At 38.2% G+C, this 26,643-nt stretch overlaps 2 protein-coding genes across 16 annotated transcripts in view; both read right to left on the bottom strand.

Moving 5' to 3' along the window:
- LOC309643329 (uncharacterized protein C2orf42 homolog) overlaps positions 1 to 17,176 on the bottom strand; it is a 49,584-nt gene extending 32,408 nt beyond the window's left edge. For 3 of the 7 annotated variants that reach the window (XM_082426027.1, XM_082426029.1, XM_082426030.1), the window contains exon 1: positions 8,730 to 17,176. The gene's annotated coding sequence lies outside the window, so the exon portion shown is untranslated. The other 4 variants (XM_082426032.1, XM_082426033.1, XM_082426031.1 and 1 more) reach the window with 4 other exon arrangements.
- A 1,932-nt stretch (positions 17,177 to 19,108) lies between these two features.
- Positions 19,109 to 26,643, bottom strand: part of TIA1 (TIA1 cytotoxic granule associated RNA binding protein) — a 29,459-nt gene continuing 21,924 nt past the window's right edge. For 3 of the 9 annotated variants that reach the window (XM_082426063.1, XM_082426059.1, XM_082426062.1), the window contains 6 exons: positions 25,727 to 25,835; positions 25,244 to 25,339; positions 25,054 to 25,138; positions 24,465 to 24,588; positions 22,723 to 22,868; positions 19,109 to 21,842 (listed from right to left, as the gene is read on the bottom strand). In XM_082426063.1, coding sequence (XP_082282189.1) covers positions 21,674 to 21,842; positions 22,723 to 22,868; positions 24,465 to 24,588; positions 25,054 to 25,138; positions 25,244 to 25,339; positions 25,727 to 25,835 — 729 coding nt within the window. In that variant the 3' untranslated portion in view covers positions 19,109 to 21,673. Of the gene's footprint in view, positions 21,843 to 22,722; positions 22,869 to 24,464; positions 24,589 to 25,053; positions 25,139 to 25,243; positions 25,340 to 25,593; positions 25,836 to 26,643 lie in introns of those variants that run through there. The other 6 variants (XM_082426066.1, XM_082426064.1, XM_082426067.1 and 3 more) reach the window with 4 other exon arrangements.

Here is a 26,643-nt window from a genome sequence, read left to right as displayed (position 1 = left end):
GAACAGTGACCCCATAGGAGACTGAACCAGACCTACCTGCTAGTGTTGGAGGGTCTCCTGCTGAGGTGGGAGGTGGCTGTGGCTCACCGTGAGGACAAGGACACTGGCAGCAGAAGTTCTGGGAAGTACTCCTTGGTGTGAGCCCTCCCAGAGTCTGCCATTAGCCCCACCAAAGAGCCCAGGTAGGCTCCAGTGTCGGGTCGCCTCAGGCCAAACAACCAACAGGGAGTGAACCCAGCCCCACCTATTAGCAGACAAGCGGATTAAAGTTTTACTGAGCTCTGTCCACCAGAGCAACACCCAGCTCTACCCACCACCAGTCCCTTCCATTAGGAAACTTGCACAAGCCTCTTAGATAGCTTCATCCAACAGAGGGCAGACAGTAGAAGCAAGAAGAACTACAATCCTGCAGCCTGTGGAACAAAACCCACATTCACAGAAAGACAAGATGAAAAGGCAGAGGGCTATGTACCAGATGAAGGAACAAGACAAAACCCCAGAAAAACAGCTAATTGAAGTGGAGATAGGCAACCTTCAAGAAAAAGAATTCAGAATAATGATAGTGAAGATGATCCCGGACCTCGGAAAAAGAATGGGACGCAAAGAACGAGAAGATGCAAGAAATGTTTAACAAAGACCTAGAAGAATTAAAGAACAAACACCAGAAGAATTAAAGAACAAACAAACAGAGATGAACAATACAATAACTGAAATGAAAATTACACTAGAAGGAATCAATAGCAGAATAACTGAGGCAGAAGAATGGATAAGTGAACTGGAAGACAGAATGGTGGAATTCACTGCCACGGAACAGAATAAAGAAAAAAGAATGCAAAGAAATGAAGACAGCCTAAGAGATCTCTGGGACAACATTAAACGCAACAACATTCGCATTATAGGGGTCCCAGAAGGAGAAGAGAGAGAGAAAGGACCTGAGAAAATATTTGAAGAGATTATAGTCGAAAATTTCCCTAACATGGGAAAGGAAATAGCCACCCAAGTCCAGGAAGTGCAGAGAGTACCAGGCAGGATAAATCCAAGGAGAAACATGCCGAGACAAATAGTAATCAAACTGACAAAAATTAAAGACAAAGAAAAATTATTGAAAGCAACAAGGGAAAAACAACAAATAACATACAAGGGAACTCCCATATGGTTAACAGCTGATTTCTCAGCAGAAACTCTACAAGCCAGAAGGGAGTGGCATGATATATTTAAAGTGATGAAAGGGAAGAACCTACAACTAAGATTACTCTACCCGGCAAAGATCTCATTCAGATTCGACAGAGAAGCTAAGAGAATACAGCACCACCAAACTAGCTCTACAACAAATGCTAAAGGAACTTCTCTAAGTGGGAAACACAAGAGAAGAAAAGGACCTACAAAAACAAACCCATAACAATTAAGAAGAAAATGGTAATAGGAACATACATATCAATAATTACCTTAGGGCTTCCCTGGTGGTGCAGTGGTTGAGAATCTGCCTGCTAATGCAGGGGACACGGGATCGAGCCCTGGTCTGGGAAGATCCCACATGCCGTGGAGCAACTAGGCCCGTGAGCCACAATTACTGAGCCTGCGCGTCTGGAGCCTGTGCTCCGCAACAAGAGAGGCCGCGATAGTGAGAGGCCCGTGCACCGCGATGAAGAGTGGCCCCCGCTTGCCACAACTAGAGAAAGCCCTCACACAGAAATGAAGACCCAACACAGCCAAAAATAAATAAATAAAATTTAAAAAAAATAACAAATGTTCAAAAAAAAAATTACCTTAAACGTGAATGGATTAAATGCTCCAACCAAAAGACACAGGCTCGCTGAATGGATACAAAAACAAGACCCATATATATGCTGTCTACAAGAGACCCACTTCAGACCTAGGAACACATACAGACTGAAAGTGAGGGGATGGAAAAAGATATTCCATGCAAATGGAAATCAAAAGAAAGCTGGAGTAGCAATACTCATATCAGATAAAATAGACTTTAAAATAAAGAATGTTACAAGAGACAAGGAAGGACACTACATAATGATCAAGGGATCAATCCAAGAAGAAGATATAACAATTATAAATATATATGCACCCAACATAGGAGCACCTCAATACATAAGGCAACAGCTAACAGCTAAAAAGAGGAAATTGACAGTAACATAATAATAGTGGGGGACTTTAACACCTCACTTACACCAATGGACAGATCATCCAAACAGAAAATTAATAAAGAAACAGAAGCTTTAAATGACACAATAGACCAGATAGATTTATTTGATATCTATAGGACATTCCATCCAAAAACAGCAGATTACACTTTCTACTCAAGCGCGCACGGAACATTCTCCAGGATAGATCACATCTTGGGTCACAAATCAAGCCTCAGTAAATTTAAGAAAACTGAAATCATATCAAGCATCTTTTCTCACCACAACGTTATGAGATTAGAAATCAATTACAGGGAGAAAAACATGAAAAACATAAATACATGGAGGCTAAACAGTACATTCTAAATAACCAAGAGATCACCGAAGAAATCAAAGAGGAAATCAAGAAATACCTAGAGATAAATTACAACGAAAACACAAAGATCCAAAACCTATGGCATGCAGTAAAAGCAGTTCCAAGAGGGAAGTTTATAGCAATACAAGCCTACCTCAAGAAACAAGAAAAATCTCAAATAAACAATCTAACCTTACACCTAAAGGAACTAGAGAAAGAAGAACAAATGAAACCCAAAGTTAGTGGAAGGAAAGAAATCATAAAGATCAGAGCAGAAATAAATGAAACAGAAACAAAGAAAACAATAGCAAAGATCAATAAAACTAAAAGCTGGTTCTTTGAGAAGATAAACAAAATTGATAAGCCATTAGCCAGACTCATCAAGAAAAAGTGGGAGAGGACTCAAATCAATAAAATTAGAAATGAAAAAGGAGAAGTTACAACAGACACCGCAGAAATACAAAGCATCCTAAGAGACTTCTACAAGCAACTTTATGCCAATAAAATGGACAACCTGGAAGAAATGGACAAATTCTTAGAAAGGTATAACCTTCCAAGACTGAGCCAGGAAGAAATAGAAAATATGAACAGACCAATCACAAGTAACGAAATTGAAATTGTGATTAAAAATCTTCCAACAAACAAAAGTCCAGGACAAGATGCCTTTGCAGGTGAATTTTATCAAACGTTTAGAGAAGAGCTAACACCCACCCTTCTCAAACTCTTCCAAAAAATTGCAGAGGAAGGAACACTCCCAGACTCATTCTATGAGGTCACCATCACCCTGATACCAAAACCAGACAAAGATACTACAAAAAAAGAAAATTACAGACCAATATCACTGATGAATATAGACGCAAAAATCCTCAACAAAATACTAGCAAACAGAATCCAACAGCACATTAAAAAGATCATACACCATGATCAAGTGGGATTTATCCCAGGGATGCAAGGATTCTTCAATATACACAAATCAATCAATGTGATATACCATATTAACAAATTGAAGAATAAAAACCATATGATCATCTCAATAGACGCAGAAAAAGCTTTTGACAAAATTCAACACCCATTTATGATTAAAAACTCTCTAGAAAGTGGGCACAGAGGGAACCTACCTCAACATTTTAAAGGCCATATATGACAAACCCACAGCAAACATCATTCTCAATGGTGAAAAACTGAAAGCATTTCCTCTAAGATGAGGAAAAAGACAAGGATGTCCACTCTCGCCACTATTATTCAACATAGTTTTGGAAGTCCTAGCCATGGCAATCAGAGAAGAAAAAGAAATAAAAGGAATACAAATCGGAAAAGAAGAAGTAAAACGGTCACTGTTTGCAGATGACATGATACTATACATAGAGAATCCTAAAGATGCCAGCAGAAAACTACTAGAGCTAATCAATGAATTTGGTAAAGTTGCAGGATACAAAATTAATGCACAGAAATCTCTTGCATTCCTATACACTAATGATGAAAAATCTGAAAGAGAAATTAAGGAAACACTCCCATTTACCATTGCAACAAAAAGAATAAAATACCTAGGAATAAACCTACCTAGGGAGACAAAAGACCTGTATGCAGAAAACTATAAGACACTGATGAAAGAAATTAAAGATGATACAAACAGGTGGAGAGATGTACCATGTTCTTGGATTGGAAGAATCAATATTGTGAAAATGACTATACTACCCAAAGCAATCTACAGATTCAATGCAATCCCTATCGAACTACCAATGGCATTTTTCACAGAACTAGAACAAAAAAATTTCACAATTTGTATGGAAACACAAAAGACCCCAAATATTTGCAAATGAAGCAACTGACAAAGGATCAATCTCCAAAATATATAAACAGCTCATGCAGCTCAATATTATGAAAACAAACAACCCAATCCAAAAATGGGCAGAAGACCTAAATAGACATTTCTCCAAAGAAGACATACAGATGGCCAAGAAGCACATGAAAAGCTGCTCAACATCACTAATTATTAGAGAAATGCAAACCAAAACTGCAATGAGGTATTACCTCACACCAGTTAGAATGGGCATCATCAGAAAATCTACAAACCACAAATGTTGGAGAGGGTGTGGAGGAAAGGGAACCCTCTTGCACTGTTGATGGGAATGTAAATTGATACAGCCACTATGGAGAGCAGTATGGAGGTTCCTTAAAAAACTAAAAATAGAATTACCATATGACCCAGCAGTCCCACTACTGGGCAAATACCCAGAGAAAACCATAATTCAAAAAGACACATGCACCCCAATGTTCATTGCAGCACTATTTACCATAGCCAGGTCATGGAAGCAACCTAAATGCCCAATGACAGATGAATGGATAAAGAAGATGTGGTACATATATATAATGGAATATTACTCACCCATAAAAAGGAATGAAATTGGGTCATTTGTAGAGACGTGGATGGATCCAGAGACTGTCATACAGAGTGAAGTAAGTCAGAAAGAGAAAAGCAAATATCGTATATTAACGCATATACGTGGAACCTAGAAAAATGGTACAGATGAACCGGTTTGCAGGACAGAAATAGAGACACAGGTGCAGAGAACAAACTTATGGACACCAAGGGGGAAAAGTGGCGGGAGTGGTGGTGGTGGTGTGATGAATTGGGCGACTGGGATTTACATGTATACAGTAATATGTATAAAATGGATAACTAACAAGAACCTGCTGTATAATAAAATAAATAAAATTCAAAAAAATAAAAATGGGCCAATAATCTGAATGGATACATCTCCAAAGAAGTTATACAAATAGCCAATAAACACATGAAAAGATGTTCAATATCACGTCATTAAGGAAATGCAAATCAAAATGTCAGTGAGATGCCACTTCACAGCCACTAAGATGACTAAAAAAAGATAGACAATAACAAGGGTATAGAAAAACTGGAACCTTCATACATTGTTGATGGTATTACAAAATGGTGCAGCCACTTTGGAAAATTGATCGTTCTTCAAAATGTGAGAGTTACCATATGACTCCCAAGAGAATCTATATCTGTATCTATATCTATCTATCTATATCTATATTTATATCTATATATGCCCAATGGAATTGAAAACATACAAAAATTTGTACTGGTGTTCACTGTAGTAGTATTCATAAAAGCCAGAAAGTAGAATCAATCCAAATGTCCATCAACTGATGAATGGGTAAACAAAATGTGATATATCCATACAATGAAATATTATTTGGCCATAAAAGGGAATGAAGTTCTGATACATGCTACAGCATGGATGAATGAGCCTTGATATATTAGGCGAAGTGAAAGAAGCCAGACATAAAAAGCCTTACATTCCATTTAAATGAAACATCTAGAATAAGCAAATGCACAGAGATAGAAAGGTTGCTAGGGTTGAAAGGGGGGACTGGGAGTGACTGCCATTGAGTGTGACGTTTCTTTCTGGGGTAATGAAAGGTTGCACTACTCTGTGAATATACTAAAATCGCTGAATTGTAACATTTTAAAAGGGTGAATTTTATGTTATGTGATTTATGTTTCAATAAATCTGTCATTAAAAATAAAGGGAAAATATTTGGAACACAAATAACAAAGGGTTAATTTCCTAAAATAAGAATTTTTACAAATCAATAAGAAAAAAGAAGCAAACCCACTAGAAAAATGAGCAAAGGGTACAAAAAGACAGCTTATGAAAAAGAAAAAAAAATGATTTTTTTTTTTTTTTTTTTTTTTGGCGGTGGGGCTTGTGAGATCTTACTTCCCCAACCAGGGATCGAACCCAGGCCCCCAGCAGTGGAAGAACTGAGTCCTAACCACTGGACTCCCAGGGAATTCCCGAAAAATGATTTTAAACGTCCAAAATTCAACCTTACAATAAGCAAGAGGCAAATTAAAACAAGACTTCAGCAAAGTGACAAAAAAGATAAATGTTATCACATGAAGATGTGGAGAAATAGGCACTGTACATTATTGTGGGAGTGTAAACTGCAATATCATCTTTAAAGGGATGTAAATAAAATAAACTTAAAACACACTTTGACTTAGGAATTCCACTTTTAAGATTTCACAAGTTCTAGTCTCACATGAACACAAAATATGTACAGGGGTACTCCATGCAAGGCTGTCCATAACTGCACAAGAACAGAAGCAGCCTAAGAGCTAACTAAATAAATCATGGTGTAACCATACAATATGCTACTATAGAGCCACTAAAACGAATCAGATTTATATGTATTGATAAGCAACAAATATCAAGATATACTGTGGAGTAAAAAAAGGTACAATACTTCGTGTATGATGTGATACTCTTGGTTTAAAAAAGAAAAAAGACAGGGGAGATACACACATACAGAATATGTTGCCTCAGAAGAAGTGACTGGGGACTTGAGAAATAGAAAGTGGGAGGGAGATACACATTTCACTGTTCCATACGATTTGAATTTTAAACTTGTACTAGTATCACTTATTACAGATTCTATATTGAAAGCATATATAAACAAGTAACACAATTTGTAAATGATAGGGATAGAGTAGGATTACTTAGTTTAGAAATCCCACTAGGGGATTAAAGACAGAAAGGGAATTTTAAGGGAGTTTGGGAGACTGTTGTAAGCTAATGACCACTCAAGAAAAGAATCCAGTAACCTAGCAACAATCTACACTATCTTGAAGGAAGACCAGGTGCATCCAAGCACCAGACATACTCAAGCCACAAATCCTGGTAGTTACAACACAAGACAATAGATATGGGGTCTGAATCTTGTTACATGAAGTCAGGGAGTTAATGATCCTTGAAGAGTAGCATTTCTGCATGTAGCCAAGACAGGAATATAGATGAAAGGGGAAAGAAACTAGGTGAGAGGGGACATTATACAAAAACTTGAGATGAATTACCATATTTTAGTATAATTTACCACCTTTTTGCTAATATACATATGATTTAAATAGCGCCAAGGCAGTCCGGGTTAGACCAGATAGGGTCAAAGGAGGAACTGATGATGTAAGCCTTGACGTCTGCCCAAGACTGAGGAAGAAGGTGGTGTTCTCCCCTCCCCACTTTTTCTTTGATTATAAAACTATAGCCCTCTTTGTTGTCAGGGCTGTGCTCCCCTGCTGTCCAGCTCGTATCTCTCACAAGCCTCCTATGCTAATAAACTCACTCTTCACCTGCCACTTTGCCTCACGCTGAATTCTCTGAGCTTCAGTAAGTCCTGACACCAGGTGAGCAGTTTCAACTAAAAGACAGCGGGTTCGAGTCCCCTCCTAAGTCAGGGATTGTGGGTTCAATTCCCAATGTGAGGTGCAGGTGGGTTGGAGCCCCGGTCTGAGTTTTGGTTGGGTCCCACCCAAGAAGGAGTGCAGTTTCATAAAGAACCTGTATTTGAATCCTGCCTAAAAAAGGGTCTCCTCTCCCTGGCAAGTTTACTAAACAGCCTCCTCAGATGGTGTAAACGGACTGGTGCTGGAAGAGCTACCCTACGAACACTCCCTGTAGTGCTGTGTTTTCAGCCCCGTACTATTCGGCTGTAGAGCTATATACAGTTTGGTGAATGCTGTTTAAGGCTTGTGAAGCACAGTAAGTGAAGAGAACGATCACCATAAATAAAACATAAACTTGCTAACGTTTACTGAGTACAAGTAAGCTTTTCCCATGCATTTACTCATGTAATGCTCACCACGATCCTGTGAAGTAGGTATTATTTTATCTTAGAGATGAAGAAACTGGCTCAGAGAAAGTAGTGATTTGATTAATGTCCCTCGGCCAGCCTCTAGATAATCTAACGTGAGTTTGGAATCTGCTGGATTCCGTCAAACCACAAGTGAGAGGAAGGGGCAGGACTAGAAGCCAGGACTCTCAACTCCAGGTCCAGGGTGCTTCCATTGCCCCGCACTGCCTCGGAATAGTGGAGAAAGGCCTCCGGGGCCATGCGGACAAGACCCCTGTCATCCGGCCTGCGGGACCCACACCTCCCACCTAGCTTCCGGGATGCGGCCAGCCCCCGGACGCACCCACCCGGGGACCTGCTTCCCGGCATCCTCCCCGCGCGACCGCTCACTTCCGGTCCTAAGTAGGCCCAAGCAGAAGCATCACCTGGCCGGCACCCTGCTCTTGGGAAACGCTGTCCGCCGGGATTCCCAGCTCTACGCCCTCGTCCCATCGCCGCCCCCGCCTTCTGTCAACACAGCCCCCTTACCTGCCCTGCGCCCCCCACCCCGCCGTCCCAGGCCCCCAGCTGATAACCGCCCTCACCTCCTCTCTCTTCGCCTGCCACGGCCTTTTACAAACGCGGCCAAACTGTTCGCTGTAACGACAGTCGTTATTGGTCAGAGCCGCCCACGCGCGGCGAGAGCCCGCCCACCTCAGCTCGCGTTGTCTGACGGGAGTTGTAGTTTCCTCCTCCGGGAGGCGGCTGACAATTGTTGGGGAATCCGGTGGTGGAATGTGCGCCTACCTGGCGGCTGTACTACTTAGGTTCTTTGCTGTGGAAAGAGTGCTTCTGGCCAACCCTGCTGGTACTGGAAGGCACAGACAACTCTAGGGCTGGTCATGACTGTTTCAGGCCTGAGTGAGTCCTATTTCTGAGTAGAATTCCATTGGTCATTGATGCAAAAATCGCCTTAGATTTTCTACATTATTAGCAGATGCCGGCTGCAATTTAGTGTTTTGTCAAGGGGGTCTTGTCCACCAAAGTATTCGCTGTTTCTATCACTTGTGTGTTTGCATCAAGTTATCTTTTTCTCCCTTAATTATACTCTGACATATTACTTGAACGTTTTCCCATGTAAGGCGTTGGAATTGGATTCTGGTATGACCTAGTTTTGGTCCTTGGAATCGCACAGAATAAATCTAATAAATAAATCTAATCAAATAAATAAATTTGTGCTCCTGAGTACAAATGTGTTAAGGGTGAGGCCTGTGTGTGTTGGAAAACTCTGGAATGAGATTTCCTGCACCTTTAGCCTTCATCCTGCTACTTATTAGTGGTGGCACTGTGGGCTGGTCACCTGAGAACTGTCAACGGAAATAATAAAAATATTTAAAATAAAATAAAAATGTGAGAGCTGTGAGTTTCAGTTTTATTCAGGGACTTACTTAGGACTATAGTCAGGGAGACAACCTCTCAGATAGCTTTGAGGAAGTGATCTGAAGAGGTATGGCAAGAGGTTAGTACATCTGTGATTTTGGAGAAGGGGTATGTGCAATCAAGCACACAGCTTGGTAGAAGATTGCTGCTGGTCACAAGGCACAGATAATGATTTCAGTGTTTTTCTAAGTATGGGAAGATGCAAGAAGGTTCATAAAATCTCCCGAAAATATCTGTATGAAGTCCTATTCTGCCAGTTTTCCCAGAGCATGGAGTGCCCCATTTCTGATCTCCACCCTGAACTCCTTTCAGGGTGTATTGAAGGTCAGTGACTGCAGTGGCTAATGACTTAATCCTTGTTGAGCCAGAAGGTGAGTGACATTCTTTAGCTGACAGAACCGTAGTCTTCTCAACTGTTAATAAGAGAAGTGGTCCCTTTCATGATTAAGGTTTGCTATGTTGTTTCTTAAACTGGAGGTAGGGGAAGAAGGGCACATTTTTTTCCAGGAAATTTTTCCAATTTTGTCTTTCCACTTCAATTATAAGGTTTTAAATGATCATCAGTATATCCTGTATCATCTAGATGATCACCTAATAATACTGTGGGGTTTCAATGCCTGGTTGTGTTTATGATTGTATTATTACCAAGTGATTATCTAAAGCAGTTGTTCTCAACTGGGAGCACTGCTACACATCTAGTAGATGCCATGGAAGATCCTGCAATGCACAGGACAGCCCTTACAGCAAAGAATTATCTGGACCAAAATGTCAGTAGTGCCACAATTGAGAGACCCTGTTGTAAAGAGAGAGTGTTTAAATTTTTTTCAATGGAATTGCCCAAATGTGTCCTAAGAGATCTGTGGGTTTTCAGCTGAGACACATTATCTGTTCCAGTCAGAAAGGAAGCTATCAAGCAACCCCATTCTAAAAGAGGTTTCTTTCTTCCAAGCCAGACACTCAGGGTTCTTCCATTCCTTCTTCAAAGAAGTGCCTTTGAAGAAACATTGCCATCATCGAAGTCCTTTCTGAGCCCTCTTCTCATAAGTAGGATTCTCAGAATTGCACAACATTCTCAAGTTATGGTCCATTTTGGTATGTTAATTTTCAGTATGTTAATATTTACCCAGTCACTTTACTTAATTCTCTCATTGGTTTTTTTTTTATTTTATATAGACTATTTTTTTAAAGTTTATTTTTGTCTGCGTCGGGTCTTAGTTGCAGTGCACAGGCTCTCTAGTGGCGCACAGGCTCCAGAGTGCGCGGGCTCTGTAGTTTGTGGCGTGCGGGCTCAGTTGCCCCGTGGCATGTGGGATCTTAGTTCCCCAACCAGGGATCAAACCCACATCCCCTGCATTGGAAGGCGGATTCTTAACCACTGGACCACCAGGGAAGTCCCTGCCCATTAATTTCTAACCTTTCTTTTCTAATATAAGCATTTAAGGGTATACATTATTTTCAAAGTGCCATTTTACTTGCAGTCCACAAATTTTGATATACAGTATTTTTATTTTCTTTAAATTTTAAATAATTTTATATTTTCACCATGGCATCTTCTTTGACTCATAAGTTATTTATACATGTGTTTTCGTACTTGATTTCTAACCTAACTTCTTTATGGTCAGAAAACATGATAAGCTACTTTTTTTATCTCATAGAAACTCTGCTTTATTTATTTATTTGTTAATAGATGAATAATAGCTTCTGATATTTAAAGGCATTTCCAATAAAAAGAATCTGTGTGGTATTTGCACCTTAGAACAAATATTCACAGTTCTTTGATTTCTGCCAATTGGCAATAATTATTCGTCAACTTCCCTTACCCTTCTAACTCCTGTGACCTTTTAAAACCAATATTTTCTTAAGTATTCCATGTGTGCTTGAGAACAGATGTGTATATATTTTCTTTGCTATTAATTTGGCTACATCAGCTTCATTTAGGGTTTCCTGGTATATATCTTTCTGCATACTTTTGTTTTAGATGTTGCTTCTAAGCAGTGCATCTAGATTTTAAAAATCCAATTAAACAATCTCTTTTATTAGTTTAGTACATTTATTATGCATGTTAATCCATTTGGAATTATTTCTACCATCTAATTTTATTTCTACCATCTACCACCTAAGATTGGTTTGTCTGGCTTTCTCTATGTTTCTTTTCTTTTTCTGCCTTCTTTTGGATTTCTTTTGTTACCTCCTCTTTTTGGAAGTTATATGCTCTGTTTTTATTATTTTAGTGATGATCCTTTACATTTTAACTCAAGGCCAAAGCTAATACATTTTTCTGCTATTCTCCTGAAAAAAATACAGTGATCTTAGAACACTTTAATCACCTCCTGTCATATATATTGTTATTATCCAGTATTTATTTTAGTTCTCCCTTAGAAGAAGGCACTATTATTGTTGCTTTAGATTAAACTACATATGTATAAATTTCTTTGCTTACCACTTCTTTTTGCAGCTCAGACGTTTGTTTTGGGATTTTTTTTCTCCCTGAAATATATGCTTTAGAAGTTCATTTAGTATTGGATTTATTGTTGGCAAATTCTCTTGGCTTTTCTTTTTCTATTTCAACCGCATTCTTGTATGATTGCTTTAGGTTGTTGTTTCTTTCAGCACATTGAAGATATCCCTCTGAATTCTGGCCTATCGTCTTGCTGTTGAAACATTTGATGTCAATCTAATTGTCATATCATTGTAGTAGTCTTCTTTTTTCTCCCCCTCTCTGCTGCTTTTAAAATCTCTCTGTCTTTGATAATCTGCAATTTGACTATATATGTAAGCATGGACTTCATTTTATTTATCCTTCTTGGGATTCATTGTGGATCTTGAGTCTGAGAATTCCTACCCTTCAATAATTCTGGAAAATTCTCAGCCATATCTCTTCGAATATTTCCCATCCCAAATTGTTTTCTCTCTTTATGGAACTCCAGTTTAAATATATTTTAGATTTCCCATTCTATTCTCCATGCTCTCTTCATATTTTCTACCTCTTTGTCTCTGCACTGTTGTACTGTTCCAATTCAGATTTCTTCAGCTGTATCTAATTTGGTTTTGTCAGTCCATTGAATTTTTAATTTTAGCTTTTGTGTTTTTAATTTCTAGAGGTTCTATTAGTTTCTTTAAAAATTCTGCCTAATCATTCAATAGTCACTTCTTCCTTGCTCATATTTTTACTGCATCTTTTATTTCTAAAGACATATGAAATATAGTTATTACATATTCAACATGTGATTATTATAATGTCTAAAAGTCCTTGGAGGTCAAATGGACAAAGGACACAGACAGGTCACAGAAAAGAAACACAAACAGCCAACTATCATGGGAACAAATCACTAACTTTACTTACAATCAGGGAAATAAAAGAGATCATTTTACATGCATCAGATTGGCAAAAATAAAAGCTTAATAACAATCAGCATTAGTAAAAGTAGGGGGGCAAACGAGTGCTTTCGGACATTATTGGTTGGAGTGTAAAATGGTACAGCTTTTAAGAGCTGTACCGTTATAAAGAGCTGTACATTATAATGTACCAATATAATTTGACAACATATATCATACAATTTTTACAATTTACATTCTTTAATCCATCATTCAATTCTGAGTATCCTAAACAGTACACACATGCACACAAACGCATTCTTTAACTGTTCTGATTTTCTATATAAAACGGAGGTGAATGTTTTTTGTTGTGTATTTCCGAATGAGTGAAGAGTGGGGTTGTTTTTTTTTGGTGGTCATTCACTTATCTTTGTGATTTATTCATAGTTTATTGTATTGAGATTTTTAAAAATTATTGCTTTCTTAAACCCATCTCCTCTTTCCTCTCTCCTTCCGTCTATAGCCCACTGAATCGGGAAGGCAGTCTGCACTAGTTAACTATCCCCCACCTCCCACTCCTTAACCCAATACAGTCCACATTTTGCTCCTACTACTTCACTGAAAATGCTCATTTTTAAAGTCACCAACTACTTCCTCATTGCTAAATCCAGTGACTTTTTTTCACAACTTGTATTTTTCCCCTCTGCCATATTTGACTCTTGACTACTCCTTGAATGTTTTCCTCCTTGATTTCTGCAACATCATGGACCCTCAGTATTTCTCCCACCTGTCAGGCAGCTCTTCCTCATTCTCCTTTGCAAGCTTCTCTGTCTCTGCCCCCTTCAATACTGATAGACCTAAGAGTTCTGTCCTCAGTCCTCACTCTAGTGTCTCTCTGGGTGATTGCCACTCCATGGGTTGAACTACCACCTAAATGCTGATGACTCCCATCTCTATGTCAGCCTGGATCTCCCTTCCAAATTCCATATCATTACCTACTGGCTATTTCTACCTGAATGTCACACATGTCCAAGCGCCACATTTTGAAAGGCAGACCTCATTAGCTTTCATCTTCTGCCCTCTAACTAGCATCTATCCTTACTCACCCTCACAAACTGCTCTTCTTCCTTTTCCTACCCCAGTAACTAGCCCCAACCATCCATCTAATTGCTCATGCCAGGAACCTGGAAGACATCTTGATTAAAAACAAATTAGATCAATGGCTCCCTAGGACCTTTAAGATAAAAAAAAGTTCAAATTACTTGGCATGGCATAAAGAATTGGCCCTGGTTTGGTCCTTTAGTTTTAGCTCTTATCACCTCATACCCAGTACTCCAGCTGGTAGTACTATCAGCACATGGTAGAAATCCATTTGGTTAAAACAAGATTGAGATAATTAAATTAATTGATTGATTTACTACCTACTGGGTATATACAGCACTGAACAGTCACCAGCTTTTAGTGGGCAACACAGGTTTCAAAGATATAATCGCACAAATACGTAATTTAAAATGATGACAAATGCTATAAAGGAGAAGTAAACATAAGATGGCTTGAGAGGCTACTATTTATATTGTGGGTAAAGAAAGGAAGGCATTTTAGAGGAAGGGACATTTAAGTGGAGAGCTGAAGACAAAGAGCAGACAAAAGGCATTCACATGGCAGGGCTCTGCAATGGGAGTCTTGGTCCCCAATCCACCCTTCTTGGCCTTGCTTTGTGAAACATTTCTTCTTTGCCAGTTGGCTCAATGTTAGGCTTTGTCAATAGAGGGCACTGGGGGAACATGGCAAGGTGACGGTGACAGGAAGGCACATTCCTTATGGGTTCTGGTTCTATCTTTTTATTCAGTGTGCAAGCCAATGGATCAGTGTACAGAAGACCCAGTGGCCCTCCCGTCAGTGGTTCTCTGGACCTGCCCCGGCTGCACCCTCAGGCCACACTTTCCTTACCTGCAGCTGTTTCCATGGCAGCTTTGGCTGCAACCCTCTCGAGGACTGACAGATAAAATACAGGACACCCAGTTAAACTTGGATTTCAGTTAAACAACAAGTAACTTTTAGTATGTTTCTTGCAATATTTGCGATTGTGCTTTCACTTGCTGAATCTGGCAACCCTAGCTCCCCCACCTGGTGGACCATTTCTAAAGACCATCTCCAGCCCACCCACCTCTGGCCAATGGTAGGCAGCTTCTAAGGACCAGCTCTGGCCCACGCCCTCTGGCATGTTTGTTCACCAGGCGGCGCGTTCCTATGATAATCAAGCCCACTTTGAAGAGGTGAGAAACTCAGTGCTCTCCTAAACCCTTCGTTTCTGCATTGTCCACTCTGTCCATAAATAGTAGCTGCTTTTGTTCGCACCTGCAATTTCTGGATCCCTTTTAGTAGTTAACCACTTTTTACTATTTAACAACTATTCACATTAAAATCTGCCTTTTCAAATTTTAGTGTTGGCTTCTGTCTCCGGACTGGACCTTAACTGATATAAAGTGTTTACTTATTCAGGAAACTGAAAGATGAGTGTGGAGCGGAAGGGCTTATGGGAGACTGGAGAATGGCTTGCTGTGAAGTTGGGTAAGCACAGATTGCACTTTAGAAGGCTCTGCAGGCCACATTAAAGATGTTAGATTACTGCTAAATATAATTTGAAACAACGACTTTCAAGCAGGGGAGTGTCATGATCAGATTTACATCTGTTAAAAGATTCCTTTGGTCTTCTGATTCTGGTAGAAATGTTAGCAGCCTGGTTCTGGATCTTTCCACTTCTCCTGGAAACCACAGGGAGCGACAAGGAAAACATATGACCAACTGACTCCCACAAACAGTATCTTAAGTGAAACTAGGGATGCAAAGAAAACTTATACATTCCACATTGAGTGGAAGCGTGGTACTGGATGGGAGGCCAACTGAGTCCCATGGGGGAAGGACAGGGAGTGAGGAGGGGGCTGGTGGTGGCAGATCTCAGAAATCACTCGCAAATATTCACTCTGAGAAGAGAGCCAAACCCTGAGTGGAGCCTGCTGTGGGGAGGACTGAACAAGCATATGAGTGTGGGAGAGGCAGGGAGGGAAGGTGTGTGAAGTGCCTAAGGGGTGCAGAGGTGATGTCTTTCAGAAAGCAAGTCAGGGGATCTCCTTGAAGACAGGAGTTAGGTCCCTTAATGTAGCAGATGAAGGAACCAAGGGAGCTCAGAGCTGGCACAGAACTTCTGAACAAGATCACATCCCAGAGAAGACCCATGGCTACACTTTTAGGGAGACAACTCATTGTAGCCACAGAGGGAGGTGAGAAACTTCGACAAGGTCTTTCCCCTTCATCCTCCTGCTGGTACTTGGTCTAGGAAAAACCAACTGTTTCAAATATGAACAAATAGAAATAAGCACAGCATTTGTACCAAGATACTGTAATTAAAAATAAGACAGCAAAACTTACCTAGAGTTTCCCTGGAGAAGACTCACAGGAAAAATGTTCCCACAAAGCAGTTGAAAATAATACAGACATTCCAATATGAATTTTAAAAATATAATGAAGTAAGTGCAGTTAAGAAAAACAAGAATTCAGGGAAGAGACATCCCTGAAGTCAAACAAAAATTGGTGGAATTTAGAAAACAGAAAAAAAATTTATTTTCAGAAATGAAGATTACATTAAAAGGAACACAAGTGAGTCTGGATACCACAGGAAGCATATTAAGGAACGGAGATTAGAAATGAAAAAAGCAAACAAAAAGATAAAAATAATTAAGAACAAATGATAGAAACCGATGTCAGGCAGAGGAAATCCAACACACAATTGGAATTGCCAAAGAAAACCAAAGCAGTGGAATAGCATTGATACAAATATTTGTGAATATAATTCAGGAAAACATGAAATATTACCTTGATGCTTGTACTTGGCTCAGGGAATGTTTCCTTTCTTATAGAATGCTTTCCCTGACAATTGTCTCTTTCCATTTGCCTGATTTTCTTCCAGTATTTAGTCTTTTCACATGCTCCATAGTTCCATAAAACATCTCACAACACACAGGCTGGCGTCTCAGATAACCTTAAGTCTAGCCCTCTGACCATCAGTCTGGATTGGCTGCCAGGTCGCTTCACAGCTGCAATCCTGGGACTTCCCGTTATCTCACTTGTGTTTGATCCTGTTTCTAGACGCTACATCATATTTTTTCTTTGATTTACTCTTATTTTGATGGAGTTTATCCAGTAACTGAGAATCAGTGAACAAGAAGAAAATCTTTTGAGAACTTGCATGTCTAAAAATGTCTTTTTTCTATTGTCACCTAAGACATAATTCATTCAAACTTTTTTTTTTTTTTTTTTTTTTTTTTTTAAATTTATTTATTTATTTTGGGGTGTGTTGGGTCTTCGTTTTTGTGCGAGGGCTTTCTCTAGTTGCGGCGAGCGGGGGCCATTCTTCATCGCGGTGCGCGGGCCTCTTACTGTCGTGGCCTCTCTTGTTGCGGAGCACAGGCTCCAGACGCGCAGGCTCAGTAGTTGTGGCTCACGGGCCCAGTTGCTCCGCGGCATGTGGGATCTTCCCAGACCAGGGCTCGAACCCGTGTCCCCTGCATTGGCAGGCAGATTCTCAACCACTGCGCCACCAGGGAAGCCCCATTCAAACTTTTGAAGACAGCACCCCATTGATCCCTAGGTTCCAATGTTGCCATTGAGTATTTTCCTCGATCCTTTTTCTATCTGGTAAATTTTTGAATATTCTCTTTATAGGTCTGGCATCCTAAAATTTCATAATGGTATGGCTTCGTATGGGTCTTTTATATTTATTGTGCAAATTCAACATTAGCTTTTTTTTTAACCTTGAAACTCAAAATTTCATCAGGGAAATTTTCCTTTATTTAATAAATTCTACCCAATCCTCTATTTTGTTTTCTTCCTGGAACTCCTATTGATTTAATATTAAACCTCCTGAATTGACCCATATTTATTTTTTTCCCTATACTTTTGATTTGTCATAGAACATGATCATCTTTTAATACTCTCACTGAATTTATTCATATTCTAATTTCTTGTTGTGACATTTTATTAGTATTCTGTTCTAATTTCTTGAGTACAGTATCTTATTTGAGGATATGATAGCTGTTGAAGTTTTCTGATTCTTGAGAGTTGCTTTTATTTAGCTCTACCTTTTACAATCAAAGTTTTTCTCAATTTCTGGTGATCTTTGGCTGTCTTTATTTAGAAGTGAAGCACTAAAAACCTGTTTGGAAGGTTTGTGTACGTGGGCAGGGCTTACTGATTGGTATGCTCCACTGTAAGGGGACTCTTGGCCAGTTACTATTTGGAGGGGACCCTCAAATGTCAGCATCTGTCTTTTCACTCAAGAGTTGCTTAGTTTTTCCACAGTAGGAGCCTCCAAATCTTGCCTGGTGTGTTTAAGTGTGGCTGTTGGTTTTCTAGAGCTGAACACAAATAAGGAGCTAGGGATCTCATTTATCTAGTATATAAAACTGCTTAATAACTATTTTCTGCACAGCCTCTCACCCGAGCTTATTAACCCTGAGTCAGAAATCTACTTTTCCCTTTCTTAGGTGAATTACTATCAGAATAACTTCAGCCTTCAACTTTAGAGACCATAGCGTAAAGTCCTATTCAACTCAGAAACATTCACATACATTTTATCAAGGCTCTTAAATTAAAATTTGTTGTTTTGGAGGTATGTTCTTCAAGTTCTAAATAGTCAAAATGCAGTGACTGGAAAAAACGTAACAACCCCCTACAAAAAGATTTTGTTTTTAGAAATCATCACTCTTTCATTGAAAGGGTTTGTTCTTTATTTCCTACAAACACATTTTATTTTTCCAATTCAACTGTAACCTCAAGAGCACCCTGTAGCTCTTGGTAAACTTAACTCTCTCTGTGTATGCAAACTAGTCCTTATCAACTGCCTTCTCAAAAGTAACAGAACTCTAATACATACAAAAGGAAGCTGAGTAAGCACAGGGACAAAACAGGAGAAGAATAAAACTAGAATGTGAATCTCATTTTCAACAGGGAGAGAATATTAACAAGGAAAATGAGATCCTGATTTCATAGTGAGTTAAATCTACAGCAATTCTTTGTGGTATCAAACAGTAACCCAATGCAAACCATGGTTTCTGAAATAAGATTAAAAAGAAATCTAACAAATACCTGAGTGAATATAACAATATGACTAGACCAAAAAGAAAAAAAAAATCTCTCACACACAATAATCACTGCAAGAAGATCCCAAAGGTTATAGAAAACATAAAGGAACTTTAATATCCAAACAGTCAGGGCAAAGAATACTGGATTAATGACCCATTAAGTGTGAACCACTTTAGGTTCTTTACAGTACCAGATGTATTTTAAAGTAAAATCTGAATGCTTATTGCAGAGAATGAATCCATTTAAAAAACTTTAATTTCCTTACCTGATACTAATACCAGTATGATTTTTAGACTGTAAATTTTTTAAATGATTTAACACTGAGAGTAAGATTTAAAGCAAAGTTAGCAATGTTCCTGAATTGCAAATTTGTTCAGTAGTAAGAAGCCTTTGAGTAATGCTACTTTCTTCTCAAAAAGTAGTCAATGTACATTTTAGAATTGTGCAATAAGAAAATATTGGCTAATAAAAAGTGTTATTTCTTGAGATAGTCAAGATGAAAGAAAAACTATACTTTTACTTGGATTATTTATGCCCAAATAATTTACCCTGCAATCCACAGATGTAGAGGACATAAAATACTTTTGAATAAGAGAAAAGTGAAGGTCCTAAAATAGGAACATAAACCAGAAGAATCTAAAAACAGCATCCTGTTATTTTATTTTTTGAGTATTTAAGCTGCTTTTGGTTGCGTGCCCTGATCTGTAGAAGGTTAATTAACAAGGAAATAAAATTTCCAAGTGTTTAAAAAATTTACTCATCTTCCATAAAGCAACTTTTAATGTATCAACACTTAGAAAATACACAGTGACTTGATGAAACATCAGTACAACTGCATAGAATTGAGCTCCAGAGAATTATACATTTATGAGCTGTCTTTCCTGGGCTCTGGTTTACAGGAGTATTGGCTTAGAGACCAGCTTCGAGTCATCTGCTCCTACCTGGAGGATACAGGCCAGGGAACTCTTAGGATTCCATGGGCCTTTTCTGTTCCTAAATAAAACACCAGGAGCTCTCTGGTCTTAAAAACAACGAAGCATCCAAATATGTATACTGGGGACCCTTCCCCTTTGTGAGTCAAAGAAGAGGAGAGTTTGTGACTTTCGCTGAAAACAAAACAAAACAAAATCTCCCACAATTCTTCTAAGAGACTGAAATATACTAGAAATTTCAAAACTAGAACAATGCCATCAAAGATTAAACCTCTTAATGCTCGGAGCCACCCCAAAATAATAAAATTGGGAACTCCAGGAAAACAGGTACCAAAAGAATCAAAGTAATGATTGCACTGAGGATTCTCCTCTTTGAAGGCTGTTTAAGGAGGTAGGATTTCACGGTTTTTTGTTTGTTTATCTTTTGGCCTCTGAACATTTAAAAAATGCTTTGCCCGGCTGGTCATTCAGGCTAATTTTGGAGTTCACAAGAAACTCCAAGCCTGACATAAGGATATTCTACAGTTTCACAGCTATCATTTGTACATATTAAAATCAAGTTGATTTACTCTTTTTGAGTAAATATAACTAGAATATGGCAAATTAATGTATTTCTTTACATACAACTTTGTGTCTCAAAGTTCTTGAAAAACAAGAGCAGATGACTTTGTATTCAAAGACTACCAAAGTGTGTATTTGATATTCACATGCAAACAAAACCTTATAAATCTCCTGTCAACTCTGCATGATGCCTTTAAGGAGGAAATGACATACAAAGTTTGCTAACTGTGCAAAATATTAAATTGCTAAAACATTTTACATAATGAAATGATACATGTAAATGTAGAAGTTGACACATGAAATTAACATGGGTTCATAAGAACTTATCACATTTCAGAGATTTTCTTTAGTAACAAGTTTTTGTTTTTATATTTCCTGGTACACAGCAAAGTTTATCACAGAAGATAAAAACCCTTTTAAACAAATTCAACAGGGAATTCTTGAGGCACCTTCTCATATAAAACACAAGATGAATGCAATTATCAATCCATCTGAGAAAAGTTTTCAATCTAAAGATCATTTTTTTCCATTTAAGTATACTTTATAGAACTTTAATAAGGCAAGACAAATTTGTGAAAAAAATGTAGATACAAAAATGATGTAAACTAATAACTTATATTTAAAAACCCCAAAGGGAAAACAGTGGAGATGGGACAGCTCAAACAATGCCTATTTCAAAAAAACCTAAAATAGAATTGTGCATAAGCTGAAGATTACAAAGAACTTCTAGACTCTGCACAGTTTTGGTTTTCCTTTTTTCTTTTTTTTTTTACATCTTTATATTACATGTTTTAAATCATATCAGGAATGCAAACTAGAACTGCACACTACTTCAGTGGAAAAAAGTTCAACATTGTGCAATTTTCTGCCTCAATTTTAAAAAAGTGGCAGCAATCCCTGCATTTGTATTTGAAACAAGGATTTGAGAAACTTTATCAAAAAAGGTAATGAAGGCAAAAATTGGCAGACATCCAGCATATTGTTTCTTTTTAAAACAATGCGGATGGTAAGTAATTTCATGATTAAAAAATGAATCTTTTAAATAAATACATTGTATCTGACATTTGCACTGACTGATTTGATAAATCTTTAAGTAAACAACGGCTTTACTACACTCCCTGTAGCCTTAAGCCACTGGCTTTAGATTCTGGAGTCCTTTTTCACTGGGTTTCATACCCTGCGACTCGATACCCTGCAGGCTGATTAGGCATCATGCTGCCATTCTGTCCTGGAGGCGGCTGCACTCCATAATTTGGTCCCATCCACGGTGCAGAAGACTGTGTCTGACTGGTGGAGAACGTGAAAGAAGCAGAGGGGAGGGGAAATCCACTGGTTAAAATAAAATGTAATGCCAAGAATAAATAACACATACGTGGGAAATATCCTTTTTCTTAAGCCCAAATATAAGAATAATTGTTATGCCAGAGAAAGCAAAGGCAAAAGGTTTTTTCTTTTAAAAACAAGCATCCTTGTAGCTTTAATTTGTACAGTTTAATTCTGTTAGTTTAACTATAGCTAAGAAAATATCCTTTATCTATAAACATTTATTCCCTTGAACTCAGAAAAACTCATCTCTAATCTCAGAAAACTGTCCATCGGGGGTTTGACATATGTTGAACAAGCCACTACCTGAAGGAAACGTGATCATTTGGTATGATACAGACTTGCATTTATATTACTCAAAGAAGAAACTAAGATAATTATTAGTATATGTAAGCTCATAAATTTTTTCAACATTACAAGATTCCTTTTAATAAAAATGGCAAAGCGTTTTAATTTCCAGTTTGTTTTTCAGAAATTTAAGTAAAATTGTAATTCAGGATGTATAAAGAAGCTTTCATATAACAATGTATGAATAAACCCTCTTGCACAAAAAAAAAGCATAATGAATAAAGCAACTAGGATCAAAATAACTGTATCCAATAAGCCTAGCAACTATTAAGTTCTTATTTCCTTACTTAAATATTTGTTGATTCACTGCCAAGCATTACCAAAATTCTCATAACGCTGGTTATAAATCAAGACAACACATTTCTAGGCAAAATTTTAAAGATATACACTTAAAACTATAAAGTAAAAACCTCTCTAAGTCTTTCAAAGGCTATGCTTTAGAAAGAAGGCACATTACCTACTAATTACTTAAAATCTCTTCCCAAGTTCTTGACATTTTCAAAGGCTAATAATAAAGGAAAAGAACAAGTATGCTTACTTAAATCCCTGCTGGTTCCATGGCTGGCCATACATTCCATATGCAGGTACTTGCCAACCATTAGGCATATATTGGCCAATTTGTTGTGCATTCCCATACCACTGGCCCCACTGGCCATAAGCTTGTGGATATCCAATTTGATTCTGCTATTAAGTAAAATTGTAACAGATAATTTAATATTATTTAAAGTTATAGGTGCACATACAGTCCTAATATACCACAAATACATAGCCATAACACATAGGGCCATCATTACAATTAAAACTCAAGGATAGGGCTTCCCTGGTGGCGCAGTGGTTGAGAACCCGCCTGCCAATGCAGGGGACACAGGCTCGATCCCTGGTCTGGGAAGATCCCACATGCTGCAGAGCAACTAAGCCCTGGGCGCTACAACTACTGAGCCTGTGCTCTAGAGCCTGTGAGCCGCAACTACTGAGCCCGTGTGCTGCAACTACTGAAGCCTGCGTGCCTAGAGCCCATGCTCTGCAACAAGAGAAGCCACCACAGTGAGAAGCCCGTGCACCTCCACAAAGAGTAGCCCCCACTTGCGGCAACTAGAGAAACCCCATGCGCAGCAACAAAGACCCAACACAACCAAAAATAAATAAATAAAATAAATAAACTTATATATATATTTTAAAAAAAACCACTGAAGGACAAAGAAAAGTTTATAAAGTCACGGCTAATAAAAAAAAAAAGTGAGGTTATACTGCTTTAACTCTACAATGATGCTCTAAATGGCATACTCTTTGTAAGGCAGTAGGTTAGGGCTAGGGTTATTAAACTCAGGATAATGTTTAGGTGTTTTGTAAATTATCCATATGACTGTTTCCTTTAGCTAGGGAAGATAGGGAAGATAAAGACTATTTATTCCTATATTCAGTTTACTTTAACAAAGTTATATACTTTAGGATTTTCTTACTCCTATCTTGATGCTCCATTTCCTCATAGAAATGTTTGTGGGATCAAGTTTTAACCACTAGAACTGCCCAGAAAAACAAAGGCAGCAAAATCTGGAAGAAAATGCCAACGTCCTAAATATATTCATAGCTTTTGTTTCAACTGAATCAAACATGCTTGTGAGGACTTCCCTGGTGGCGCAGTGGTTACGAATCCGCCTGCCAATGCAGGGGACATGGGTTCAAGCTCTGGTCCGGGATGATCCCACATGCCCCGGAGCAACTAAGCCCATGTGCCACAACTAGTGAGCTTGTGCTCTAGAGCCTGTGAGCCACAACTACTGAGCCCATGTGCCACAACTACTGAAGTCCCCGTGCCTAGAGCCCATGCTCTGCAACAAGAGAAGCCACCACAGTGAGAAGCCCGTGCATGCAACGAAGAGTAGCCCCCGCTCGCCGCAACTAGAGAAAGCCCACGCGCAGCAACAAGGACCCAATGCAGCCAAAAATGGGTAAATAAATAAATAAATAAATAAATAAAACATGCTTGTGAGTTCTCCAAATAGTATGTAAATAAATCTACTAAGTATTAGAAAAAATTTAATACCCTGTTAAGTTTGTTGCAGCATTTTAAAATCCACTGTGTGAGCATGAATCAATTGAGGTGGTCACATTCATCATGTCACCCCTGCATCCATGAACCACTACTCTGGAACTATAATACATGAAGAGCCCTTATATGCTATCATTTTAGCTAGAAGCATTAACGACGATTATCAACAATTTCATTTAAAAATACCTATTAGCCCAGCAATTACTCTGCAAAGTCAAGAACCTTCTCACCTGTTGCACGGGATTTATCATATCAAGAGTTTCTTTGCCCCAGTAGCATTTCACAACATGGCCTTCAATGGTAGTTCCGTTAACAGAAACAATTGCATGTGCTGCACTTTCATGGGAATTGAACCTATTGAAAATAATATTAAGAATTACCAATATAAATTGTTTAGTATACATATAGCTGATTCACTTTGTTATACAGCAGAAACTAACACAACATGTTAAGATGTTAACACAACATGTTAAGATGTTAAAAATAAATAGTTTAAAGTGCTTATGAATAAAACCTATTTTTAAAAATCAAACTGAGCCTGAAGTATAACAGGAAGTTAATATAAAAGAATCAATAAAATGGAATATTTTCATTTTTTTTTCCCCTTCAAAGATCTTATAGTTCTGGAGAAACTTCTTTTAATAGAATGTTTTATTTGCCTTGTGTTGGAAGGAGGGAGCTATTAAAAAAGTGGCAAATATGATAAACACTAGAGAAATTTCTATTTCTTTATAACCAAAGTAAATTTTAAAGAAAACCACTAAGTTAAATGTTCAAAAATGATCTGGGGGGAAACGTTTTTTTAAAAACCACCCTTACCGAACAAAAGAATATCCTTTATCTGGAAAGACTCGAATTTCCATTATTTGCCCAAATGGCGAAAAAGTCTGACGCATTAGTTGTTCTGTTAGACAAAAAACAAAAACAACCTGCATTAAAATCCTACAAATACCAAGCCTTTTAGTTTAAAAATTAATATCAAGATGCCACATAGGTAAAGCCCCCATACCTGTTAGCCCAGAAGTGACACCTCCACAATATACAGTACAGTTGCTTGGACTAGACTGATTTACGACCTCATCATATGATAGCTGTTTGGTGTTTGCTGGGGAGGAAAAATTTAATATTTTTAATTCATTAAATAAAATGTTCAGAAAGAGTAAAGCAACGTTAACTACACTACTGTAATGGTAATATTTACCTTGATCAAAATGCTTATTTAATACATATTACATTTGATTGAGGATTAAACCTCCCCCAAGAATGTCTAAAAATTACTCAGTATTCTCTATTTAATAGGAGACTTGACATTAGAGATATAATTTATTATTTATAATTACAGAAATGAAAACTAAGTACATTTTTGAACAGTAGTCTTGATTTGCTTCTCATCTATTTCTGCAATAAGTCTCCGGGAACAGCTCTAACATTTAAAATCTAGTGTATTTTCCTCCAAAATTCCACATTTCCTTTTCTTCTCCAATTCACCTACACTCATATGTACTCTTTGGAGCTGGAGGCTTTCGGGTTGCCCAGTTAGTTCTGATTTGTCTTCCACCAAGCCACTGGCCACCCATCTGTTGAATGGCGTTTTCAGCATCCTGTTCCACACAACATTAGAAATGACAAAGAAGCCACTATTAGTTGACGTTAAACAATTGTTAGCAATAGAGAAAACTCATGGTTGCTTTTCACAAATGTTTTTTTAATGAAATGCTTTGTGAAATACACAATATATGACAGCTTTCCTAAAACACAATGGTGCTTTTAAACTGTCTTTCTTTTACTTGGATATCAGACTTTGGGAATGTTAATCACCTGAAAGACTCGAGCCCAAAAGCCCTTATGAGGTAGCCATTGTAAAGTTCATGGAACAACCCATACTATTATGGATGAAAATTGCACTTTATACAATCCAACATGCTTTTAATGACAGTGGTTTCTCATTCATCTTACAAGTAAATACTGAACAGCTATCATGTTCTAGACAGCAGGTTAAGTGCTAGGGAAACGTTGGTCAATGAGGTAGACATGGTCTCTGCTGCCATAGAACTTACATTCTTTTGCGGGGGACAAATAAAGTAATTACAGAGTGTGGTAAATGCCATGACAGAAACAAAAGGTTGAGAGAGAGAATATCCCATGCTGAGATACAGGCATGGGAATCTACTTTAGAGCAGCATGATTAGGGAAGGTCTCTGAAATGACATTTAAGCTGAAGTACAGAGGAAGAGGAGCTAGAAAAGTCAAAACACCAGGGTGTTCCTGGTAGAGGGAAAAGCACTGCAAGGTGTGTTAAGGCAGGAAAGTATTTGGTACGCATCTTAAAGAAGCATGAGAAAGATGACTAGTTTTACTGGAATCTAGTGTGCAAAAAAGGAAAAGTGCCAGAGGAAAAAACTGATTATT

The sequence above is a fragment of the Balaenoptera physalus genome (genome assembly GCF_965194825.1).
Source record: "Balaenoptera physalus genome assembly, chromosome: 15".
NCBI lineage: Eukaryota > Metazoa > Chordata > Mammalia > Artiodactyla > Balaenopteridae > Balaenoptera > Balaenoptera physalus.
The sequence above is the reverse complement of the archived record's forward strand: the minus strand, read 5'-3'. Positions and strand labels throughout refer to the sequence as shown.